General features: G+C 41.2%; 1 protein-coding gene across 1 annotated transcript; it reads right to left on the reverse strand.

Moving 5' to 3' along the window:
* Positions 1-433: 433 nt before the first annotated feature.
* On the reverse strand, positions 434-26561 carry IQCE (IQ motif containing E). The gene is made up of 22 exons (XM_058815855.1): positions 26401-26561; positions 24683-24730; positions 24031-24073; positions 22977-23117; positions 22551-22682; positions 21535-21605; positions 20904-21017; positions 20292-20342; positions 19750-19820; positions 19454-19526; positions 18999-19048; positions 16319-16476; positions 15807-15862; positions 15302-15504; positions 14413-14517; positions 13584-13686; positions 11701-11796; positions 11461-11484; positions 10474-10578; positions 9308-9438; positions 8500-8615; positions 434-4335 (listed from the first exon to the last, which is right to left on the reverse strand). The coding sequence occupies exons 1-22, from the start codon at positions 26440-26442 to the stop codon at positions 4223-4225; spliced, it is 2046 nt and encodes a 681-aa protein (XP_058671838.1). The 5' UTR covers positions 26443-26561; the 3' UTR covers positions 434-4222.
* Between the last annotated feature and the right edge of the window lie 352 nt (positions 26562-26913).

The following is a 26913-nucleotide window of genomic DNA, read 5'->3' on the forward strand; positions in this document are numbered from 1 at the left end:
ACCACATGTAACCAAAGTGCCAAACACACACCAAAACCAGGCCAGGCACTGGGAAGGGATGTCAGGGCTGCCTCCACCAGCACAGCAGCACTCCAGAAAACAGAGGAACTCATGCAACATGTGACCACCAACCATGCCTGGAAATCCTTCCCTACAAACTTGGAGTATAACATGGAAATTTTGCTCTTTGCCCATTGAATGAAACTTTTTTTCTCCCCTTAAAAAGTTTGTATGAGGAAAGCAATTCATTAGCTGACAAACCTACCACAGAGAGATGCTGCAAAGCTTGCAAGAGTCAAGGGCATTCCAACTTCAGCTGCAGACAAATTATGGCTTAATATAACTAAGTGTGAATGTTTAATTGCTTTCAACTGAATTCAAGACCAGTCTGCTCCAAGAAATAATACCAAATTTTTCCATTCATGCCTCGTGGATTACCTCTGATGTTTAAGATTTAAAACTGAAATTTCTCATAAGAAATCCAGAGAATATGCCAGTAGAGCTGAGAGGAAAGAATAAAAATTGTGAAATTTAATTAATAAAATCATCCAACAAAGACTGTCTCATCTTGTACTCTCATAGCTGCTGTAGTCCTACACCAAGGACTCTGCTTGGCAGGAGGATGACTGCAGGATCCCCAGGTTTTCACAACAGGGTCTTCCACTGCCATAAACCAGCAGAAGGCTTCTTTAGGGAGTCCTTAAAGGCTTTTTCAGTGGACCTGGAAAAGAATGCACATGTCCCAGCTCCTTCCAGAGCTTCACACACAGCAACAATAACTCAGGTGAGAGGATACACTGTCAGTAAATGTTGAACTCTGTAGTCTCCTGCTCCCCCTCAGCTGCTGCCAGATCAAGTTTTTTAAAGCAAAAACCCATCAGCTCTTTCAGTTCCACCAGGTTTTGGTCAGGAACACTGCTCATTCCTGATGGAAAAACCTTGAACCTGCACTAAAAGAAAAGAAATTTCACACCGTACATGTTTCAGTTATCTTGTTACTGTCCACTCAGGAAATCAGGGATAAAAGGTCAGCTCAGGTGCAAAGAGAAAACAGGAGAGTGCAGCAGAGGCCAGAGGGGCAATGAAAATACAGCAGTAGCAGAAGAAACACATCAACATTCAGTTATAAACTTTATTTCAAAATATAACAGTTCAAAGAAAATTCATTGCAATTGTTTTAGCTTTTCAAAGATCCCAAAATAAATTATATAAAATACTTGCACAGTTCTAAATATTAAAAAGATCATAAAAATTAATGGTGCTCTCATATGCCAAGATTAATCCTTTTCCATTTTGACTACATTAGAAGTTGCCTGTGCAGGGATTATTTTTAGAGTTATGCAGGAAACAATACAGTTTTCAGGTCTTGATGCCTCAGTAAAGATTTACAGGCAAAGGCACTTAAGGGCAAAAAGAGATCAAGAGAGATAACATCCCATTAAAGTCAGATCTCTGCACTCACATACAATCTCTAACTAACACTGCTGCAAACTGCAGATGGATTTAAGGCAGAAACATTATTCTATATTGACAGAATGGAAAATGTGCTTTTAGATTACACTGGATACAGGGGAGTTTAATTTTCATTCAAGGCCTTGACACCCCCACAAGGTTTCCAGGGCTTTCCACAGAGGTGTTTTGCAGAAACAGTGTGTTTGTACTGGGCCTATCTTGGCACATTTGAGCCTCACTCATTTTTACTGTCCTCAGCTCCCTATTGAGGAAAAATGCCATTTGTTCAAAAAATAACTTTTTCTTCCTTCTTTGTGCCACAATTCCTCCCAGTTTATGGGTGCTGGCATTCAGATAGATAACCACAGAACCAAACCTAGTGTCAATCACTACTCCCTCCAACACATTGCATCCCAGGGTAAAACAGAACAAAACCTAAGGCTGACACTGTGCAGGATTCCCTTCCTCCTGGACCACAAGCTCCTGATGTGGAGTGAACACATAATCACCTTCCAAAGGAAGGTATGGGTTTGAAGGCCATCTCAATGTTAGTACCAGATCTTTTATAGCTGGGAGACAGCACCCTCAAATTTAGACAGCACCCTCAAATTTAGAAAGTTTTAGACACATTTTGATTCAGCCCAGAGAACACTTGTTCCTTTTCACCCTGCTTTCTGCCTGTGTCTGGGTCATTCCAAGCTCCATCCCCCATTAACCCCAGAACTTGTCTATGGGCAGTGCTGCTGCTGGCCACGTGCTCAAACACAAACCCTTCTGCTCTGTATCAACTTCCTAATACTGTCATACTGCTCATTACAGCACAGTAAAGTAAAAGAATGTTTTCTTTATTGCATTTGCTGCCCGAGAACCCCCCTACAGGATGACAGCCAGGCAGGTATTTGGTATCAGCCTTGGTCCTGACACATCACACACTCTCCCTTTACTGTGTCAGGCCTCATCTATGGTTACGCTCTGGAGAGATCCATGACAGAGTCACAGTTACAGACCTGAAATATTATACACAACAACTCAGTACAGCACTGCTTCCATTTAGCAAAATGACCCTTCTTCTTAATGTGACTTCCAGAAAAAGAAACATATCCCAGCTTCTAGCAGGATTCTATCCCTTTTCTTTTATGTATATTTTTTTATCCTTCCTGCAGATGACAGTCATGTGACCAAAGCACCAGTAGGAAAAATTTACCCAGTGGGAGTGCAAATGACATTCTTCAGACTGCTTTGGGTATGGAGAGCTCCCAAAACTGCCTTTGGAAATAGCACAGGCAGCATTTCCACCGAGGGGATTAAATGAAATCAGCTGCATTGTGCTGCAGCCATCCAGTTTCCTCTTTGGCTCTAAGTACTGGCACAAACTATGATAAGCCTCAGATAGTCTTCATTGAAATCACAGAACTGAGACAGCCCTGACTTATTGGTATTCTGAGAAACAGTGGTGACTGATTTTTAATTTAGAAAAGCTGATAAAAATCTTATATTTAAGAGTGTGCTTTCTGTTTACAGGAGACTTTATTACTCTTTGATGACAAAGAAACCATTAGTGTTTCCAGCAAACCTTCACCACGTGCTTGTAAAATTAATTTCCCCTTCCAATAAGTATCATGACTTATCTAGCTCACTTTAAAAAAAACCCACACACATTTCAATGTCTTTGAAGGATGTTGGTGCAACAGTAGGAACTATCCAGTCCAAAAGTACAGTCTGCAGAGATCTGGAAAGACCCTCTCTGATGAAATCCTCAACAGCCCATCAGGCTGTTTTCTTTGGTCTTTCCATGGATAATTACACTGTGAGTGCTTTTTCTGGATGCAGTACTGATTTCTGTTATAATCCAAGCTACCACTTCTGCTCCCAAACCAAACTGCCCCAATTAGATATGAGCAATGGAGTCAGGTGAGCATTCCAGACAGTTCTATCTCCTATGTCAAATATTTTTACACATTAAGAGCTGACCCCACACATAATTTGTGACTTTTTAAACAGAAAAAACACTCACAAGGATATCCCTTCACAGCACACTGCTGCTAATACACACCTGCCCTGACAAATCCCAAAAGCTAATTATGCCATCAGACATTTCAACACAAAGTAGTACCACACATGTCATCATACATACACAGGAAAAGGTCAATAAATAAGAAAACCCAGCTGATACAGTGGGCCTTGAATACTTGAATAGTCATATGGCAAAGAAATGGCTTTCTAAAAGCCTTTAACAGGTTTGCACAGATTGTAAATGTTCAATATAAAAATAAAAAGAAAGATAGTAAAATATGATACAGTAAAAATTTTAAATAGTAAAGCACAGATAACAAATACCAGTTGTACCCCTTTCATACACGGGCTAAAAACTGGAGTTATGTCATGTACCACTTTCTGATTGAACAAATTATTTTATTGACCTGAAACAAAACTTTGTTTGGCATTAAGTATCTTAAGGCTTTATTGCTTTCAGTTAAATGTGGCAACTGAATTTATAATCCTCATTAAAAACAATGAAGTGTTTTAGTTGAGTTTATAAATCCAAACTCTCTGTGTACCAGGAGGGTAAGGTTAACAGTCAGTCAGTGGCTTTTAGCCATAAAGAGAAAACATGTCAAAGAATTACTAATTTGTGGCTGAAATCATGCGAACTGTCATTACAAAGGGGCTGATATTCCCCCTTTTTCCACCTTTGATATGCTTGATCTTGGCACAAATAGTTTTGTTGGTGAACCAAACAATTCCAGACCACCAGAGCTGTTAGCAAACCTTAGAGGTGGGTGTGGCTTTTCTTCACCTGCAGGAAGGGAGGGACAACGACATCATCGGAGTCATCGGAGTGAGCCTCCTCCAGGGCCACACACGGGGGAGAGCAGGACCTGCCTGAAAGGATTCCAGCAAACAAGCTCATCAACACACAGCACCGACCAAAACAAACCCTGGGGGCAAATGTGCCATTCTCTGAGCCAGCAAGTTCCCAAGTTTACCTGGAGTCATCCAGTTATGGATGGCTGTGATCTTTTTGTGCTCCTCTTTAACGAGCCACAGTGCACCGCAAGGGTTGAGCTGACACACTGACCATGCACGAGCTCTCTTATTGCACTGAAATCTTTGCAAGGGGTTACACACACCAAATAAAGCCATTTGATACTGAAGCCATTGCAGGTCAAAACCAAATATTCATTAAATGGCAAGAAAAGGAAAAATTGACCCAAGCTTAAACTACATAGAGAGATCACAATGAGAACTTGACTCAAAAATAGACAGAATAAAGGGAAATAGATGGAAAAAAAAGTCACTGTCTTTAACCCTTACACATGCAGAACACCCAAAATATTGTTCACATGCTGTTCTACTGTAATGACAATAAAAACAGTGACCACACCATTGGGTTTTCCCCTTTTAAAAAAATTTTGTTCCTTTGCTCTTTTCCTGTATGTGTTTCTATGCATCTCAACCATTCCAATGTTTAAAGAAGTGTTCAGGTTGTGAACAGATATTCCTGATGATTCCAGTAAACACTGGAGAATCAGAGGCATGAAATGAATATGAACAAAGTCCCTGATACAGGAAGAGCAGAACCAGCAGCTTATAACCCCTGTGCAAGAGATGCAGGAGCTAAATGATGACTGCTATTAATACCTTCCAGCACAATATCCTCCCCTCAGCTATTAATACCTTCTAGCACAATATTCTTCCCTCAGCTCCACTTCTTTTTCAGTTTCAAACATAAATTCTCTGAAAAGACTCTCCCAGAGAAGAAAACAAATCAAGACAACCTGTGGTAGAAGGAGGAAACTGGCAAGAAGCCACAGTCTGAGGTTTTGACCTGAACTGGAGGGCACACAGAGAATATTACCCAGGGACAAGAGACCTGCCACAGGGCTTGTAGTGAAATAAGAGATTCCTGACACAGGAAAAAAAATATCTTGGTATGGAAGAGCAGGCAAACACAGAAAGTGGAACATGGAATAAAGAAAAGGGACCACAACTGGCCCAGGAAAAGGAAAAGAGTGACAGAGCCTGTGAATGGCAAGAGGGATGAAGGGAGGCCATTATATTACATTGACCTCAGCCTAAAAAACAAGGAAACACAAGATTTTCTAGGTAAGTGAAAATCTTCTCTGCATCAGACAACAAATAATGTCAGAGTTTTTTAGGGAGATTTATGAGATAGTAGCACTGGTGATATGGAGGAACAAAGGGAACTGCCAAAACCAGGCATGATAACCAGAAGAAGCAACTCCAAGAATAAACATATTATACATGAAATAGCTTAATTTTCTCCAAATCACCCTTTATTATATCCTGCTACTGACATATGAGATTTTCTTGTCCTCATTTTCAGTTTGATTTCAACTTTATCTTGTTGCTTGTGAAGGCTAAGAACTGATATGAGTTAAGGGTTGTATGTAAATTCATTAGGATTCCAAAAAAGCCTGAAATGAAGTTAACAGTTGCAGCCAGAGTGGCCAGCAGTATGCAAAGAGAAACATTGCCCTTAATCAAGATTGCTGTGCATGTACAGAACATATTCTTCCTTTCTGTCACTCCCCTGACAGAACAAAACAAAACACAACACCAAGTTTCACAGGCTGAATCGTTAATTTCTCTTTAATTTCATGGGAAACATCAAGAATGGCTTTATAAAACCTCCAGGTCCTGAAGACAAGCAAAGCAGCACTGAATAATACTTAAAAAAAAAATGTTCTCTATTCCTAGAAAATACAGAGATATCTAACCTGATGCAAACAATGAATTATAAGTCTGCAATGCTACACCAGGATTATACACATTCATTCTAGTACATGTAGAAAGTGTTTTAAAACACATTTTCATCCTCCCCATTGTTCTTCAAATAATGCCAAAGGGGTAGTGAATTGAAATGATTTACTGCAATACAGATATTGACTGAAAGCTTAAGATCATTTTAAGACCTAGAGGTCATGAAATGCAAGTCTGGACTTGGGACAAATGAAGAAACAACTTGTTCTTTCTTTAGCTGCATGATTTAAAGCTGTAAGAATTTGATTGCTTTTAAATCACTCAGCTGCCCAACAAGCTCCTTGTCTCACATCCTTCCCAGGCTGCAGGATGACCACTGAAATCCCAATTTACCATCAAACCCCAGTTTTGCCAGTGGATTTTTCTATCAGTCATGAGCTCAGAATGGCAGGGGTGGACTTTTAGTTAACTTTAACTTAAGCTATATAAATCCACATGGTAAAAAACCAAAAAGATCCTTGAGGGGTTGCATTTACACCAGCATGCTTTCCTTCCTTTAGGAGGCTTTTCCTTATTCATTTTTTGGGAGATTTTGGTTAAACACTTCTATGCACCAGGATCTAACACTTCAGAGAGCTCAGTGCCAGGCAGACTTTTGGGCAGCTGTGCAGTTACAGAAGCACATCCCCAGTGTGCCTCCCCACAAACCACCTGGATACATTCTGTCCTCATCCCAGAGCTTGAAAACATCTCCCACATTGATAAAATCAGCAGCAAACAAAACCTGCTCTGCTCCAAATCACTCCTTTTTGATATTCACAGGAAAGGACTGCAAGAGAGTTTCAGAGTATGGTTTCCTCTGTCTCTCTTCCAGTGTAAATTATCCCAGAACTTCTTCACTCATCAGCTTGTCATCATAATCTGCAATAAAACTTAGTTTAGGAGACTTCATAGCTAGACAATGACTGTGCCCTGCTGGTATTCACTCATATGACTGTGCTCACTGGGCTTGCTCATCTTACACTCCTCTGTGGGTCCTAGAAGGACTAAACACTTAAGGGATTCTCTCTCTTTGAGCAGAATTTCACAACTGATTTACCCTGGCTTTAGAGTGAGCATGCCAATAATGAACACTGCACTAGAGCTCAGGCAAATCAAGGTGCTGCAGCACTATTTTTTTTCCTGGATACTATCACCAGACATAATTAAAGTCACTCAAAACTCAAACATCTTCAGAAGCAAGTAGTACTTCCTTCACAAAGCAGAATGTGCCTCTGAATATGGAACACAGTAAACTTTCTTAAACACATTTTCTTCCACTGAAGTGTTACCTCTGTTTTCACAAGCCCTGCAAATCTGGCTTATTCCCCACCTCCTATCTGAGAGAAACAGGCTCACTGCTTACAGAATTCTCTGTCTCTGAGCAAGCCTGCAGGGACTGAGAGCTTTTCATTGACAAAAAAACTGAGCCAGTGTTTCTCAGGTCACACTCAAAGTTGCTCCTTTTCTCCCCAGCTGGTCCATAAAAGCCTCAAATGTCCCACTCTGGACAGAACCAGCCCTTTTCAATTTAACTCCCTTGAAGCTGCATGTCTGAGGCTGTCTGATCTGCAGCATTGCTTTGTCTTTCTTACTCAGTACTCCTAACATCCTCCTAAAAGCTCTTTGGCTTAAACTCCATCTTCTTCTCACAAACAGCAAGAAGGAATCCAAGAAGAAAACCAAAAGGCACAAGAGCCATAAAAGAGACAGATTTTCTCAGTTTGTATTACAGTAGTACATGCTGGCAAGGTTATCCAGGACTTCATTTTTCCCCTTACTGCAGCAACTGAAGAGTGCTGAAAACACCATGACCAAATGCACATGGCTGCCTAGGATGGCTCTTTTTAGCAGATGTCTGTCTGTCTTCTGCAGAAACTAAGTCAGGGTGGTGGAAATGCACTCAGCTTGTCTATGGCTGAGGGCCCAAAATGTGATGGGAAGTACCATACTGCAGCTACAGGGCTGAAAAGGAAGCAGAGAGGCAATGCAGGGGAACACAATGTTCCCTCAATAATTACCACTTACATCAGAGACCTTCCAAGCCACAGCTGGGACAACCAGACAAAGCTCTGTGCAGAAGGTGGTGCTGACACTGTCAGAGGTTTTTGTTTTTTATGCAGGGAACTGCACGTGCCAGTAGAAGCAACATGCCACCAAATGAAGCCACCCCCAGGGAGCACAAGGCTGCACATGTGTGTGCACATGCAGATGTTCTCTATAAAACTGTGCAGGCACCCACTCAAAACACCCAGACTTTTGAACACAGGGGAGGGAGATTACCAGGAAGAGGAGATGTGGGGACTGAAGATTCCTCGAGTGCTGCTGAGTCTGGTCTCTCCTCTGAGCTGGGAGCTGCAGGATCTGCTTTCTCACTGGGGGCACTGGGCACTGAGGGCCTGCAAAGAGACACACTCAGAGCATGAGGCACAGAACAGTGTTTGCAGTCTCTCTGCACAGGCTGTGCTGAAAAGTTTCTTGTGTTGTTGCTCTATCACCTGCAGAAGTGAACCCAGACACTGAATAGAGGTGACAGCCATGTAACTCTCCTTGTAACCATGGCAGCTGACATTAAAAACTTTCAGAGCAGTAAACCCTGGAGAGAAAGAAGTATTTTTCAAGGCAGAGTCACCATAAACCTAAGTAGTAATCAAATCCCAGCACCCTGCCTGAGCTAAGTGACTTGATGGCATTCTATCTTCTCCCTCCTCTTCCTCCACATAACCCTTCACCTGCACATGCCAGGGCTTCAGATTCACACATTAAGCAAATGGATCAGCAATCTGTGTGATAACAACAGTAAACTTTCTGTTCTACAGAGGAATTATTTCACTTTACTTTCACTCACTGCTATGGAAGAGAACATGCAGCAGGGCATGGGAACACTCCTGCTGCCACAAAGCTCCCTTTAGTTGCACATCTTTTGAATCTTCTCAGGAATTAGCTCTCCCTTGTCTTTTCTTATAACAGTGGCCTTGTTCTCCCTCTCTGCCAAGGAACTCACACTAAAAATCTATTAAAAAATACTCCTTTCCTGTAATGAAAATGATTTTGCTATTGCATGTTGCAGAAATATCTACTGCTGGCTTACCTCTCCTGAAGGGATTCTGTATGTGCCAAATGAGCCCTGAAAATGGACTGGATGAATGTCACAATCTCATCTCTCTCCTTGCAATCAGAAGAAAAGCTTGAGGAGTCTGACATGGAAGACAGGCAGGAGTTCTGCAAAGCAATCAGATTAAAGAAAACTGACCTTTTACAGATTGCACAGAAGCTCTACAGAACCTTTCACAATCTTCTTGATAGTGAAACTGGCAGTAGAACAAACATCTCCATCTTTTGGTCTGCAGTTTTTAAGGTTCTGTAAGACTAAATCAGCAGGAAATGCAAATCTGATCATCATGTAAGCTTTGAAGCATCAGCATTCAATTAATGAAAGAGCAGACACCTGCAAGGAAAGTTCATTTATTTTCCAGGAAGGAAACCTTTTGAAGATTAAGGAGGTAAGACAACCTTCATAATGGATTTATTTTCTGCTTGTATCAAGCCAAGTATTCAGTCTCCTACACTGGGCCAGTTTACCAGAATCAAAGAGCATGGAAAGTACAATCAGATGGACAACCTGGATGGAGAATTACAAATTAACTATAGCCTGCTAAAGGTCCAAAGGATATTTGTATAACCTGGAAAATGATTTACAGAAGCTGAATGTTTAATTGGTAAGGAATTTTTTTCATATTCAAAACTGAATAATCTGGAGCAAACTGGACATGAGAGAGGACACCAAGTCTTGGGCTAAGCATGCCTCACCAGAACTCCTTTACTTTTCAATCCAATACAAGATGTTTTCCAGATTCTTATTGCTGAACTTTGGTGAAAAAAGTTTATCTATGACTCCATTGATTGAGTAGTGAACCCTTGAGAGCAGGTAAAGCTTTCAACAGAGTCCAAATTGAAGAGTTAAAGGGGGTTCTACCTGATGGAAGAACCAGGGAAAAAAAAAGAGTTACAGTGTTACAGGCGACAAGGCTGAGAAGTTACAGCTTTACTTCTTAAGAAAAAGTTGTGAACTACAGAAAGCAAGAAGGGAAGCCAGGGATTGAGCTCAGTGTCTTTCTAGAATCACAGTGGTGCTGCCAACCAGCCCATTAAAACAATCACCAGGTGATTCAACAAATTAAGCCTGGAAGTGAAGTCCTTTACAGGGCAAGATAAACATAGAGTGATGCTGGGATCCCCACGCGTCCCCACAATTACCTCGGTGTGAGACTCTGCATCAGGCACCCCAGCATCCCCAGCATCCAGCAGCACTTTCTGCCGAGATAAATGTCCCCTGAAGGCTGCTTGGAGCAGAACAACTGCCTGCCATGGAGAGAAGTGCCCATTAGCTCCTCTGAGAGATAACCCCACACACTGCACCCCCAGGGGCAGCTCTGGGCTTTAAATTCCACCTGGGAAGTGCTCAGGACTGATCCTATCAAATGCAGAGAAGTTGGAGCTGCCAGCACCAGCCTGAATTTCACCACCACAGCACCGTGCTCCCATTCCATGTCAGATTCTGGGTACACAGAGGGCTCTGAGATGCTCTGCTGCAATCAGAAACCAAACCAAGGCTGGCAGACCTCGTGGTGATTGCACTGAAGGCAAGGCCTTCCACTCCCCTCAGAGATTTTATTGGGTTATAATCAACAAAAAGCCTTTAGAACAGCATGTTTTGTCACATGGTTAGAATGAATTCTAATTTATGAAAGTGGGATTTTTAATGTTCTGGAAGAAACAAAGGTAAAATGCTACACTGTGCTATTTGAAAAAAACCAGTTTAATTAAAACGTTTCTACAAAACATTCATCAAGAAGTGACTTTGTGTGACAAACTTTTCATTATCTTCACAATTCTCACAGATATTTTTCCTTAGCAAAAGCTTCAAATCCTATTTCAAATCTTTCTGAAGATTCATCATAATGAAAGTTAAATCAGGATTAGAGTTATCACATTTAGAAAAACTTTATTGTCTGTTGGTATCAGATTTGGTTCAGAATTTTCAGAAGCTTTCACCTTGCAAAAGGTGCCAACTATGGAAAATTAGAGACCAAAAATTTGAGACCACTGACAAAATACATGAAACAAAATCAGGATGTCAGAAGATTATAGCCAGGCTGAAGAACAAATATTGTCTTGGCTGCTTCCCCTTTGATACAAATCAAATCTGTTGTACTGGTTTTTGGGTGTCATAAACACACTCACCTCATGCAGAGCAACTTCTTCTTTCTGAAATGAAAAATGCCCATGTTAATGCCATAAATATATACAGGTTTTAGCTAATAAAGATTTGCCAAATTTTCTCAATAATTAAAAGACACAGAAAACACTTGTCCAAACCTCTGCCAAACTCAAACAACATAATGTTTCAAGATGTGTGGAGAGATGCTAAAACAAGATAAGATTCAGAGGGGGCATAGCTGTTCCCTGATAGGAGAATCTCACCTTGGATTTGTACATCTTCCAGTATCTCTGGATAATTCTGGCTGCTTGTTCTTTCCTGTGACTTTCTTTGCCTGTCACTGTGCAGACTGGAGGAGCCTGCAAAGGAGAATCTCTAAGTTAGCACAGTAAAGCCAGAGCTGTGAGGGAACAGATTACAAATGACTCAGGAAAATCAGCACCAGAGCTCATCCTGCCTGCAGGGCACAGGGAAGTTCAAGAGGAAACTCTTAATTCTGAACCCTGCTTGTGTTCAAACTCATCCTGGAGATGACTCTGAGAGTGAAACACATCCCTGTCCCCTCTCAGCCCTCAGCAGGGCATGGCAATGGAGAAGTTTCCATTTGCACACACTCCTATTTTTCTGTGCATTGCTAACTCGCTGCTTTGTTGCCCAGAAATGATTTGTGTGTTAGCAACAGACTGAGAACAAAAATCAGGTTATCTGACTCTGCAGTTCTTCTCCAGGAAAGACAAATATTAATTAACCAGGGAGGTCTCTTGTGCCTCATCCTGGCAACTGTGGCCCCATAACCATCTCTTTAAGCTTCCTGAGATTTGGCCATTGCATGACACCAAGCTTGTGTAAGTTGGCATAAATCTACTCTTCTATCTTAATGAAATTAATTAGAGGAAAAAGGAAGAAACCAAGAATAAAACAAGATCTTGTTCCAATAATTTCTCCTGAGGTGTGGTTGCATATTCCACCTCTCACCACTTGATCCTTCTGATCCCAAATTATCCCACCCTACTTGTCATATCTCACATGCCAAACAAAAGTTAACTGCAAGTTGAAGAGGCTAATTTAATTTGTTGGTGTAAAATTTTAACTAGAGGAACAAGAGATTTTATAGACTCTGAAAAAACCTCTTGATTCTGTGAAAAGAATTTATTTATAACCTAAAACCGCCGAGCTCCAGGCTTAAGTTTAGCAAATGGATCATGTCATATTAAAAATGACAACCTACTATTAAAATGAGAAATTGGTAGGAACTTAGTGATAATTACAAATAATGGGAACATTTCAATAAATGGATGGTTACTGGCCAAGAATATATATAGTCTGCAGAGGGAAAAAGGAGCTGTTTGTTGGCTGTTTTTAAAGACTCCAGTTGTTTGGTATTCAAAACATCCTCTAGCATCCATGAGCCTGTAACACACAGAAAAGAATCTACAGAATGGCACAGTATATCAGAAACCAGAACCCTCTGAAGCCACTGGACATTTTTATTAGTATTTTTTACTATGTGTATTTCAGGGTCTATTTATTTTTAAGTGCAAATCAAAAACCCCAGTAATAATTTCCAAGTAATATTTAGTGAAATGAGATTAACGTGGCCACAGTGCCTCTGAAAGCAGCTCTGTCAGTGCTCATCCATCTCTGCTGGCCAATTACCTCACTGGGAAGAGAGACAGAAGATTGCAGAGATATCAAGCTCAGACATATTTTACAAAACCCCAAACTGATTCAAGAGCCACACAAAATCCCCCTCTCTCTACAAAATCAGACTGAAATTAGGAAATGGCCTCAGATGCTGTAAGAAGATAAAAGTAACCATAATATTTTTATTTTTTTAAGTTCTGGGAAAAACCCCAAACACTAAAAGTTTAAGATTTTGCAATATTACACTGAGCAAGAAAAAAACAACAACAATGCAGAGGATCACTAACAGAACAGCTTCAAAAAACTCCCCAAACTGCAGTGTTAATTATTGAAATAACTTATTTCCAACAAATACTGACAGTTAACCATCATTATCTCCAAGACAAGATTTAATGCACCTCTGAAAAAACACAAGCAGCAGCTCTTTAGACTACCAGCTCCATTTGAAATCTATATCAGATATAAAGAAAAAAGAAAAACACAACCAAAAATGTGGCTGTACCTTATTAAGCTTTTCCACTGTATCTTCTCCAATTTGTCTTTTCTCCTCCTCCAGTTTTAACTCCAGTTTTCCTACTTTCTGTGTCAGGTTCTGGATTTCCTCACTATAGTTGGAAAAGCAAAGACATTTATAACTTATAGAAATTTTCTGTTGACCCTGCTTTGAAAATACTGAACCTATTTCATAACACTTTGGGTTTGTTTTTTAAGGCCAAGGAGGGAAACTGCTCAGGATGATACCTGTTCTCATAGTAACAGACACATAACATCAATTCTCAATCTGTGATAGCACAGCCTTATGTTAAAATTAAGGTTACTGTGGTAGCCTTGATACTATTAATAATGTATTTAGATCTGCTACAGTTTTGTATTTGTCAGGCAAGGTCCTTTCTCACAAAACAATATTGAAATCACTTTTTTGTGCCTCCCTTGCACAGGGTTCTCACTCACAGCATACAAGGAGTAACTGGAATGACACTGGTCTAGAAACACAAGGTAAAGTCAAGGTAAAGAGAGTACAACATTTTCATGCAGAAAAAATGTCTGAGCCCAACATAAAAGTTTTTTTCCATCTATCTTATGAATTTTTATTATAATTTAAATCTTATTTTTACTATACTACTTAGATTTCCACTTCCTCTAAGAGCACTCTATAGAAGTCTTCCCCCAGTAACTTACTCCATCCCTCCAAACACTTCTGCTTAAAAGAATCCCCAGCTTCTTGCAGCTCAGATGAACTCCTACAGAATTTGAGCCACTTCAAAAGAGAATTACACTTTAGGAGATTTATTTTGGGTTCCAAAAGGATCTATTAATACAAAATGCTTTACCTTAAAGTCTGCTCTTCTGTAGTCTTTTCTTCCATCTTACTCTGCCACTTCTGCAGCTCCAGCTCCACTTCAGCCTTAGCCTGCAGTAGCTGCTTGATATCTAATCTACAGAGGTAGAAGGAAATCTCAGTGATACCTGACACATTCATACTTCCACCAAGTAGTTATTTTTTTTCTTTAAACTTTTAAATCAATTTGGTTTCCTCAAATTTGTAAAGTAGCTGAATGTTTAATTTTTCCTTTTAAACAAAACTAAGTGCAAGCACCCATTGCTGAGGAGCAAAGGCCTCCCCACGTGCTCTCACTGTGCATCTTTGTTCAGAGGTGACACAGGAGTGTCCCCAACACACCTCCCTGTGGCCATGTCCCTGCTCACAGTGCTCAGAGTAACCTGCCCCAAGGCCCTGACACACCAAACAGCCCAGGCAATACAAACTGCAAATCATCACTTATGAGGAGAACAGAAGCCACAGAGCATCCCAGGGCAGAAGGCAGGTTTAAATGGAGAAAGTGGGAGACCAGGACAAAACATGTTGAAAAAAAAAAACAAACCCACAAATTTTTACAGCACAATACAAACAAGAAGTGCAGCATAAACATATAACCCTTACAAGGGTTTTCAGTGTGGCTGCCAGAAAAATAAGCCTTGAAAAATGTGCTAGAAACAATCAGAAATTCTCATTTTCCATCCTCTGGCTTTTCTTCTTCAATGTAATATTATGAAGCAAGTAGAACTAGAAGCAATTCTTTAAATAAAAACAGAAGGGATTCTGAAAATCAATATTCTAGTTGAAAATGTGAATTCCTTATTACATCATTTCATAACAGGAACAGAAATGATGAAACACTTCACACCTACAGAAGAACACCCCAGACAAGTCACACTTACTCTTTACTGAGCAGGAGATTCTGCAGTGCCTGCCTGTCATCCTGCAGTTTCTTCACCTGCCTCTGGAGGCGACAGCATTCCTCACCTAAATGTTGGGATGCTGGATGGTCCAGGTCCACAGAATGAGAGGATGACTCAGGAAGCACTGGTGATGCCTCACTGTCACCTAAGGACACCCTGCTGCTCTCCATGGCACACACTTTCTAAAGCAGGGTAAATTCACATGGAAAACACACACACAAAAAAAGAAAATTAAATTTAGCGTGAAATTACTTTATTTAGGCCGTGAGAAAAGATCAAATGGAGGTTAATTCTAAAATGTGCATCTACATCTAACAAGTGTGAGAGAAGAAAACAGGGAGGGAGGGCTCATGCTACAGGCAGCAAGCAGGTTATGTGTGTGAGGCAGAATGCACAAGGCTGACACACACTGAAGGACAAGGCAGTAGTTCTGCATTTTCTGCTCCCAGACAGGTAAAAAAGCCACTTAACTATGATCACTTACTTTTTCTAGATCCAAAATCTTCTTCACCAGCCTCTGTCTGCCCCACTCACTATAATCTAAATACAATAACAAAACTTTAAACATGTCACCACATCCATGGGGCAACATTGTTCTTGCTTTTTGAAACTTCTGGCCATATCAAAAGATGTCTGAATGCCAAGTTTAAATATCTACCAATGAAAAAATGAGAATGGGCCTAAAATATTTGACTTCTAAACCAATTAGCTCAGAAATCAATATAAGCCACTCATGTTCACCAGTTTTCATCTATTAAAAAGGTTTCCTCCATCAATTCCAATTTAAATTCTCAGGGACAATAACAGAGGAGACACAGATCTGACTGGAGAAATCAGAGACTCCTCAAGGAAGGTTCTCATTCCAATTTTGCCGCTCCTGAATGTTCACCTTGTAGTAACTCCCTTATTTCTCCCTTTGTAGGGTCCTGCTGCCCCACCTCTTTCAGCTGTACCCAAACCCCTTTCCTCATCCCTCAGAGATTTTCCAGCACACACTTTTTGTTCTGCTGAGAGGAGGGGAAGTGCTCAGCACGTGATTCAGGTCCTCCTTCAGCCTGCGGTTCTCAGCCTGCATTTCCCTGATGTTCCTGGAGAGCCTCAGCACTGCAGCATTCAGGGCCTTCAGCCGTTTCTGGGTGTCTCTGCCCTCTGCACTTGGAAAAGGGATCAAAACCAGAAAGTTAACTTAAAAGCAGAGAACAGAGCAGCTGCATTAAAAAGAGTGGAGCAGCTTCACTATTCCAGTCAGATGGCTGAGCCGACAGCCTCAGTTTCCCCATAAAAACATTTCTCAATGTTTTCTTTACTTGAAGAGTTATCTATTCTTCTTTGAAAAAGCACGCAAAGATCATCCTGCTCAACACTTCCACAATTGTTTTAATTTGCATTAAAAAATTTGAAACATTGAAAATTCATTTCTTACTTTTACTTCCTCCCCCACTCTATTCCTTTATGCACAAACAAAGGCAATTCTATGAATGTTATTCATCTTATTTTCTGTTTGTTTTGTTAACCAACCTTACAATGTTTTACCAGCACTCTGTGAACCTCTGATTTAAAAAATATTCAGTAAACTGTGAGACTCCTCCAAAAAACTGTCCAGCACAGAGGGCCAACCTGCAGGCTCTGAATGGCTTTTGTTCACTAACAAACATTGAGAGAGGGAGGGATAGACACAGATGGAATAACTCTCAAACAAATCCAACACCCAAGTGTATTTTCAGATAACTGGAAATGGTGCTCTACTGTAAAAGAAATTATCCTTGTGTCTATAAACCCCAGAGAGATCTGAAACAGATTTGAAGAACACAGCTAATATGGAAATGAAAAGCATCAGAAATGGGAAAGTGTGTTAAAACAACTTTAAATATACTACAGGGATTTTAATTTTTTTTTCTAATAAAGGGGGGAAGAAATCTGAGTTTCTAGATGTGCAAAGTTGTAATGTTTATTCACAAAACATACTTTTAGTGAGATGAAATATATTTGCTTTATGGCTATGAGAAAATTCCCAAAAACTTTCTCCTGGAAATAAAGGCCTGAAGTAACTGATGGACTTGGTTTTGCACAGATGCCCCTGTCAGTGACAACCACAGTACAGTTTGTGAAGGAATCTTACATCCCATCCACTGGAATAATTACAAGGTAAAAGGGGAGACAGCCTAGAGTTAGCATATCAAAAAAGGTTGAATTTTTAGCTGATCTCCTTTTTAGAAATTAAATGGAAATAAATAAATACCAAAATAAGGCTGTCCATGGATGACTATTCACACAGCTGTCTCAGACAGGAGAGAAAACAAAGAGTAAAAACCAAAACACATCACACTATCAAAATGGGGTAGTGACAGGAATGATAGAAACCATAACCAGACCACTCAGTGACATTATATTTTAGGCTCATCTAAACCTAAATAAAGAAAACATATTTCAGTCCATTTTGAGAGCTGAGAAAGTCAGTTTCTAGCTACAACTGGATACTACAGCTTCACATACAAATAACCAGACTTCAGCATTAACACTGAAAAAGAGAAGCCAAATGCCATTCACATCAGCCAGAACTAATGGAGACAAGCATCATGAAAGAAATACTCTCAAACAACTCTTTCAACATGCCAGAGTCCTGACCTTCAACATGATTTATTATTTCAGTGCTCAGCCTCTCCAGCAGAGACTGGCAGTCCTGTAATGGAGAGAGACTGCCCTGACCACCACTTTTTGAAGCTATGAATAAATGAGGACAAGGAAAAGACCTGTGACTCATTTTCACCTGTAAATAAATGAGGTATGATGGCTTAGAGCCTTGAGAGGCTGGTCACTGCAGGCCTGAGCCAAAAGAATATTTTTTTTAAAAAAGTGACAAAACAAACTGCAGTTTTCAATCCACAAGTGACAGTGAATTATGGAACACAAGCAGTACAAATAATGAACCAAAAGAATTCTCACATGTTTCTATCAATCTAAATAATTACACTCAGTGTTAAGACAGTTGTCTGCACCTCACACTAAGAGGTCAAGTATATTTTGAAGTGGTGTGGTAACAAATTTTACTGTCCTAAAAGACATTCTTACTCTTTTTTCAGCTCAAATAACACTCACTTGCAGTGATGCTTTTTATTTGTTCTCTTAGTGGACTTTTGTCTTCTGCCTTTGTGCTTTGACTTTTATTGCCTCTATAAACTGTTCACCCTCATGCCCACACTTGCACACTAGTATAAAGCTCTCTGACACATTTTACTAATCTGTGTCTCTGTACCAAAGGAAAATAATGCTTACTCCAAGAACATTTTCTTTGCAGCACACACTCTAGAGCAAGATGCAGAACTGACTCAAGTGTGAAATGCCAAACATCCAGGGAGTTTGTTTCAATTACCAGCAATGCCAGAATGGGTGTGATTATGAGGGAAGATGTAACAGAGATAAATTTTCAGTGCTACCCTGTACTTTTTAAATAGCTCTGGTATTTTTCCAGATCCATAAAATGATCTATCTACAAGCAAAAAAATGTGACTAAGACATATTTCAAGGCTGTGAAGCCAACTAAAGCAGCACTAAAAAAGCAAATCCAGCAATCTAAATGACAAAAAATGTTCCCATGTAGTAGTTTTCCATCAGTTAAAGTAGGACTCCAGTGATGTGTCAAACACACAAACATTTTTATCAGAAGAATTAAACATACTTTTTCCTCATAGTCTCAGACTTGGCCAGGAGGAGCTGCAGGCGATGAACCTGGGAAAAACAGATTCCATTAAGGAGCATCAGCAATGTCAGCTTCCACAGCAACACATCTGTTCATTAGGTGAAAATCAGAACAAGACTCTCTGGGTAGTGGCAGAGCTAATGATGCCATCACTGAAGATCAGGCTACTGCTAAATTTGCTTCCATCTCAACATTAAACTTATGGATGTACACTGGATTCTTTATTTGCCCTTTTTCATTAACACACTCAACTTATTGAATAAAACATTTTTCCAGTACATACAGCTGGAGCTGTGAGAATAACTATGAAAACCTGCTACCAATGACAGGTGCTGTTAAGGTACAAGAAACCTATCTTAAACATTGCATTTGCACTTTGACTCAACAACTGCCCAGCTTTCTGTCCTGCATGCACCCTGAAGGACCTGCCATACCTCTTCATAGTAGGTTTCCATGGCTAACCTCACTTCTTCCAAACTACTGGTCTTCATGTCTGCCTGGGACTCACTGAAAATAGAATAATACAAAAAAAAGAACCCAGTCAGATCAGCAAAGACACTGCAAGCTGGTGGTTCATAATTTTTTTGGTTTATAATTGCCAATATGTTCTTGGGAGTTTATTAAAATGTCTTAAGGAATAGAACACAAATGAAAAATAACATGGATTTCCAATTTTCTCTATTAGCTCATCCAATACAAGCCTCTACCCCCTGCCCCCTCGAAGTCATACCTAATAGTGTTTTCTTTCTCCTTGCACTGCTCTTCAAGCTTGACAATCTTCTGCTTTAATCCAGTAACCACCTACAGAAAGAACAAAGAGCTCGTGAGTCCTTGAATAATCTGTCTCTTCACAGGTCTATTCCTGTCTGCCCTGTCTTTATACATTGTACCCAGTCAGATATACTTATTTCTATATATTTCAGTCCTTAGTAAATCATACACATCTGCTACCCTGTGAAAAAGAGAACGCTGATGAAATCAGATGCATGATTTCATAATGAGTTTAAAAATATGGATATACAGCCATAAAATAAAAACAACATTGCCCACTACCTTGCCAACATCAAATACTGCCTAAACACACCCAAGACAATGACAAAGAAAGCTCCCCAAAATCATGTTAATTCTAGATCTTTGTTACTGACTCCTTACCTGCTAACAGAGATACAGGTTATGTGATTCCCTAACTGATTATTCTTTCTGACCTAATTTTATTTTTTAGCTAGAGGAAAAAGGACAAATGAAAGCAGGAAGTGATGAAGACACTCTTACCCATCCATTATCAGTCTTCTTTTCTGACCAAGGTCGTGCCAGCTCAGAGCCCTGCAAGAGAAAAAGCAAGTGACCAACTTTGCTACTTTATTCTACTGCTGGCTCTTTCCCCAGAATTTTCCAACCTGCTCAACTCCACAGTCCAACTGAGATTATGAACTCCACATGCCCACAGTTTCTATTAGCACATTTCTCCCAAGATGTAGGTCTGCACACAGTGACAGTCACAAGAAATTCAGGAAGATTCAAGTCTGACCATACCCACAAATGCTTCTTGTCAGGGCCTGACAAGGCTGTTCCTCTGCCTCCTGGTCAGGTCTCAGGACTGCAAGAGGTTAACTCCCTTCTACTCTCAGGCAAAATATTCAGAAAGTGGGCTGGCTCCTAATGAGACAGCACTTTTATTTTACCTTTAGAAATTAAAGGTATTTGTGCTAAATTAACTTATCTGTAGTAAATTGCATCATTTTCCTTGGAACTGCTGATCTGAGATGCACAGACCAGAAATCCCTTTACATCACCTCCCATATTCCAGCTCATCACTGCTAGGAGGCAGCACACTACAAACTCCCACTCTTTCGCCCCACTTTTATCCCCACAAGAAATCCCCACCCTGGAAGGATCCAGCAGTTGCTCAATCTGTTTGTCCTTTCTATTGTTCTCCTCTTCCAGGCGACGGAGCTTGGTCTTCATTCTGTCTCCCTCATTCTTCTGAGCTTGTATTGTCTAAAAGAGGGGAGAAGAATCATTTCAGAAATAGGAAAATGCAGCTTTCACATGGAATCACATTTTGATGTCAAAACCAATCCAATTATGATGGTAAAGATGACATGGAAGAAGAGGACAAAGCAGTCAAAACACAAAACCATCACATTGGACCAGGGCAGACACCAGGACAGCTTAGGGAGGAGATAAAAGGAAAAGGTCTTACAGAAAGGCAACCTTACACAAACAATCAACCACAGCCAAGTATTTGTCCATAGGTAACCCGAGAGTTCAACAAGCCCAGTCCTCACCCTTCATACAGTTCACCAACCTCTACAGAAAACCCACTCTAACCCTATCACCACAGTGAATTTGTCTTAGACAGACACAAGATTTAGTTTAACCCTACATTACAAACGCAAAAAAATGTGGTGCATATCCCAAGTTGTAGAAACAAAAGGGTTCTGGATCATTAAGGCCAGGACAGGTACAGGATGGAGCAATCATGAGTTTTTCTGTAGTATCAGAGAAACTGTACCTTTTTCAGTTCTAAAATTTCATCATACATGTCTTCCTTCTCTTTGTAGTCAGGAGTTCCAGGAATGTAGCCTACAGACAGGGGTATGTAAAATAAGCAGATCCAAAAGAGGTATTTTTAACCAACCAGAAACCTTGCAGATAAAGAGAAATATCTAGAACAGCACCAAAGTGGAAACTAGGTTTTTCTCCTTTCCTCGAAGAAGAAAAATCAACAAGGAAATTAATTTTAGAAACAGAGGTGGAATGGAAGTGTTACTGTATGAAACTTCTGCCAGATTTTGCAGCCAATTTTTTCCTAATTACTTCTCTGCTGCTATATTAAAATATCCATCTCAAGAAAGATACAAACTTCACAGATGACTGCAGTCTTCTCATCCCAATAAATCCATTATTACAAAAGGTTTCTAAAAGATGTCTAGAATGCATTTTTCTATTTATGCTTAACATGCACAAATATATCATCCTGTAAAGCTGCCAGAAACTGTGTATCACCAGTAAATGTATAGGTGTCATTTTAAATGGAAGTGGGATTTTACAGTTCTCCTTTAAGAAAAGCAGAATAAAACTTTGAAAGTTTGCTCTTCTCATAAAACTCATTTGATTTTAATGTCACAACCACATGATAAAACACTTTCTAGAGAAGAAGTAAAAGGAGTCAATTACACAGAATTTCAGGCAAGCAGATGGTTTCTATCAATGGTTCCTAAACTATGTTTTGAAGTCACAATAAATTGTCTACAGCTGTCCCATTGAACCATATTATATTTGCAACGTTTTCAGCTGCAAATGTATGGCAATTTGCAAAAGTTTTGAAAGCTAATAGTGATTCATTGCTCAAAAAAACTGGAAATCCCTGCCTTCACCAATTTAGGAATCTCAAAAAGTATCTCATGGATCATATTTTCACACATGGATTTGAGTAAACTAAAATGGCTCTTGCTTTTCTTGAGCAATGTGTGTTTTTAGAGGGAGAAAAAAATTCACTTTTATCTATCACACCATTATAGGGCTTACCATTACTGGAAGAACGAGCATGTTTTGGCTTTTTCATTCCTAGAGCTTCCTTCAAATACTCTGGAGTGCTACTGGAAGCATTTGCTCTCACATGCCCTGTGTCAGCATCTGATTTCAGAGCATGGCTCATTCCTGCCAAGAGAAATGGAACAAAAATGCAAAAATCAGGGATAATTGTGAATTAAATTTGTGGAATTATTCTGAACAAATGCAACATGGAAAGCTCCAGATGCTGTTAATTATTCCCTCTGTAAATGCCAATGCTCAAGATCAGATAATTCCAAGCACCCAAATAAATAACAGTGAAATTAACTCCTATGTAACCTTTAATCAAAAACATGTCTGTTTTTTAATAGTTTATATGTTAAGCTGTCCAACAACAATGAATTTTATCCATAAACGCAAATAACATTTCTATACTAATACCTTGTTTCAGAATTCCCAGCCACATCTGCCTTGGGTTTGCAACAGTTGCATTCTCAAAACAAGCACTGCCTGTTCCCTGCAGAGATCTCCAAACTGCAGCTTTTCTAGGATACAGTTGTGTGCTGGAGCTGTAGGGAGACTCTGCAGCAAAAGAAAATATCTCAGTGCTGCCTTCAAAAGCTCAAGGTTACTAAAATTCTTGTTGTCTTGTTCTTCAAAGTTTCCAGAGTCAATCCTATTACTTGTAAAAATAGAATTTAACAGCATATTCCATAATGGCTTATACAGAGCAATGGAACAGTCATATAAAAAAAGCCACAAAACCCAAAAAAATCCACTATAAATAAAAAAATACAATTCTAAAAAATGAAGAGGCTTAGAAAAAGCAGAGTGACAGTAGTGTGACTCAACACGTGGAAATATTTGTGTGTACAGTTTGGATAGGCATCCTTAAGATACCTGAATATCTAAATGTTGTTATTAACAACACTTTAGGGTAACATTCACTAGAAGCCAATGAAGCAAGGTAAATGAAAAAGTATAGCAAAAAAACATAAACCCCAGAAAAAAAAAGACAAACCCAATACTAGAACTGCAGTTCTAATAATAATAGCAACATTGTACAGTGAAAAACATCAAAACAGCCCATCACAACAAATGAAACAGAGAACCACTAAATCCACACCCAGAGACCTATGACTGGATGGTAGAGAGCTCCAGTAATTCCAGAGTCTATCTGCACAACAAGTATCAGCATTTCTCCACAAAAGACAAGGAGAAAAACAAATTCAGAATGGTTGCCATCAGAAGGCATGACATGAGAAAAAAGTAAATTATGCTGGAGAATCAAGAATTACAACTAACCCATAAATGTCAATATTTTAGTCTATACAAGCTGGACTTCACAGGTTACAGCACAGATCTCAAATAGGTGCACACAGCAGTGAATAATTCTGAATAACAAGATCTTATTTCAGATAAAACTCCCAGTTCCTGTATCCCACAAACATATCCAGCTTTGCAATTGCAGAATAAGAAGTTTTGGAACACTTACTTGGTGACTTTGGAGGTTTGTGAAAAATCTTCTTCTTTAACTTCTGAAAGAGAAATGGATTTTTTTTTTCTGTATTGCAAATACTCCACTCTTAAGATATCATAATATAATCTCAAATTCAATCTCCCATTTGTAGGAAGATATTTTGTTCTAATAAGACAAAACCTTTTCTATAGAAAAGAAAAATAGTAGCATTAAGCAGATGCAGATTTGGGCACAGCAATGGTGGTCAGAATTAAGGTGGTGCCAACTGAAGTCTGATTATACAGATTAACTGTCAATTCTTGCTCAGAACATGAGACCTCTCCCATCAATATTAAATATGAGTAGCAGAAAATTCAAAATGATCCAAGTAGAGGCTGATCTGTAGAACCCTTTAGCTAAAGGAGTTATTCAATTCCATTAAAACTCTCTAAAAGGATTACTTAAGCCCACAACTTGATAGAGCAGCAAAATAAAGCCAAACATCATTTGCAGCCCCAGTGCTGAGGATCTGGAAGGCAGAATTACATCTGAAATGAGAGATTTGTGACTCAAGCTCATTGCAGTGCCACTGTTCACTCTCCTCTCTGAGGGGTGCTTGGTGAGCAGGAGGCAGCACACAGATGAGCAGGAGCTCCAGAGGGGTTTTGGGGCATCAATCCAAACTCACCAGGGTTGTTTCTGACTGGCAGGTTACCACAGACAGGCTGTCATCTCCCTGCAACACAGACAGGACATTTGCTACTGAACAACTGCTTGTAATACACACCCAGAAAACTTGTACAGTTAACAAAGCTGGAGAGCAATACAAGTGACCAAAGGCTCTGTTTCTCTGCCATTGCACTGCTAAAATGTCAATTGTTTAAGACAAAAATAAGCCGTTTTTCAAAAACACTAAAGTCACTGAAAGATGGTGGGGCTCTTGCTGCAAAAGCCAGCATCATTTGCTCCATACAAATAGTTTTGGGATATTGTAAAAGTCACTTCAGCAATGAACCATCACAGAATTCTTTGGGTTTGAAGGGACCTTAAAGATCACCCAGGTTCAACCCCTGTGCCACCAGCAGGGACACTTTGAGGGCACCTGAGTCACAGAGACCTGGCACTGCAGTGCACAGCACTGCCCCAGCTGAACCTTCATGGCTCTGCATGAATTTCTCCACCATTTAAGCTGCAACTCACCCAGCTCTTCCCTTCCTCCCTCACCTGTGCTACCCCTGCTGTGCTATGGGATTGTTCAGCTCCTGTATTGAAATGGAGAAGTGCTCAGGCCAAGGGAAGAGACCTCAAATGCAAGGAAGATGACAAATTTCCCTCCCTCTCAAATGCAAGCATATCCATAGCTGAAGGAAAATTTCCACTTAGCTTCCAAATTATCTGGATGCTGCCCTCACAGAAAGACCTTTTCCATTTGTTGCTGCCTCTGAGGCACTCAGCACCAACCTTTGGACAGATGCTGATCTGTGCTTGTAGGAGGCAGGGGAGGGGATGAAGTATTTTTGGAAACCCTGGCTGGCAGAAGAGGAGCAAGGATTGACAACAGAGCAGGTTAAGGAGCCTGCCATGCTGGTTGAGAGCAGTGAGGGATGTGTCCTCACACACCAGCCCATACAGTTTTTCATTTCCTGAGGCAATGCTCCTTGCAGCACACTGATTAATTTTGTTATTTTAAGGTGTCTCATTCTGAAATATCTCTCCCTCACTGCAGCTATCATGTTCGGAATCAGACAATGTGGAGAGTGCCCAGCTTTGATAAATGGTAACAACAAAACTTGGCCAGGATACAAACATGCAGTAACAGCCCCAGCACTGTTGCTTGGTAACTTTCAGAGCCCCTTTGCTCCTGCAGCAGGCAGCAACAGAGCCTGGGGGCTCCCAGAGGGGCTCAGAACCCCCAGCTGGCTGCTGAGGGGGTGGGAGACAAACACCAGCACAGAATCACAGAATTATCTACGTTGGAAAAGCCCTCCAAGATCATCGAGTCCACCCTATGACCCAACACCACCTCGCCAGCCAGACCAGCGTTCCTTTAAACACCTCCAGGACCGGCAAACCCATCACCTCCCCGGGCAGCCCATTCCGATATCTCATCACTCTTTCTGTGAAGGAATTCTCCCTAACGTCCAGCCTAAACCTTCCGCAGCACAGCTTGAGACTTTGTCACCCCTGCGCCGTGCTGCACTCGGGGACACACAGGCAGAGCCCAGATTCCCGCGGGCTGGGGAAGGCAGAATCCATCCCACTCCCCTCCGAGCCAGCCCGGCGAGCCCGGGGGTGCTCCAGGGTTCTGCCCCGGCCTCGCGGGAGCGTTCCCTGAGCCGAGCCCGGGCCGAAGCAGGCCTAGACAGACCCGGGGCCTTCTCCTCCTCCCCGCCGCTCACTCCTTACCAGCTCCCCCTCCGCGGCCGCCTCGCCGGCGCCCCGGGCCATGCTGGGAGAGCAGAGGGAAGGCCTCACGGGGCGGCGGGGCCGCGGGGCCCCCTTCGGGCCGTGGCTGCCGGCTCGGGGCTGGGGGCAGCCATCGCCCCCCGGCGGCACTTCCGGGTCGTGGTAACCATGGCAACCCTCAGCGGCCCGGGGTGGAGACGCATGCGCAGAGCTGGGGCGCGCCTGCAGGCAGGGTCGGGGGAGGGCTCGGCCCGGCCGCGGAGCGCGGGTGACACCAAGCGGCCCCGCAGGGAGCGAAACCGCGACGGGCGGCGGAGCGGCCTCTGCGGGGGCTCCGCTCCACTTGCGGGCCAGGAGTTTTTGCCCGAGAGCGCCGGGATAACTCGAGGCAGGGCGCAACTCCATCCCGCGCACCGCCGGTACCGTCCCGCAGCCACCGCCTGACCCTGGAGCGCGCCCGGGTCACGCCCCCTGACCGGCCACTGGCCACGCCCCCGCGCCGCTGGCCACGCC

Source organism: Ammospiza caudacuta, chromosome 17 (genome assembly GCF_027887145.1).
Source record: "Ammospiza caudacuta isolate bAmmCau1 chromosome 17, bAmmCau1.pri, whole genome shotgun sequence".
NCBI classification, from domain to species: domain Eukaryota; kingdom Metazoa; phylum Chordata; class Aves; order Passeriformes; family Passerellidae; genus Ammospiza; species Ammospiza caudacuta.

Coding starts and splice junctions, on each gene's coding strand:
- IQCE (XM_058815855.1), bottom strand. CDS start 26,442: ATGGCCCGGGGCGCCGGCGAGGCGGCCGCGGAGGGGGAGCTG. Junction 21,018..21,534: donor AAATTTTAGAACTGAAAAAG/GTACAGTTTCTC, acceptor CCCCTCTTTTAG/ACAATACAAGCTCAGAAGAA. Junction 19,821..20,291: donor AGAAGACTGATAATGGATGG/GTAAGAGTGTCT, acceptor TTCTTTCTGTAG/GTGGTTACTGGATTAAAGCA.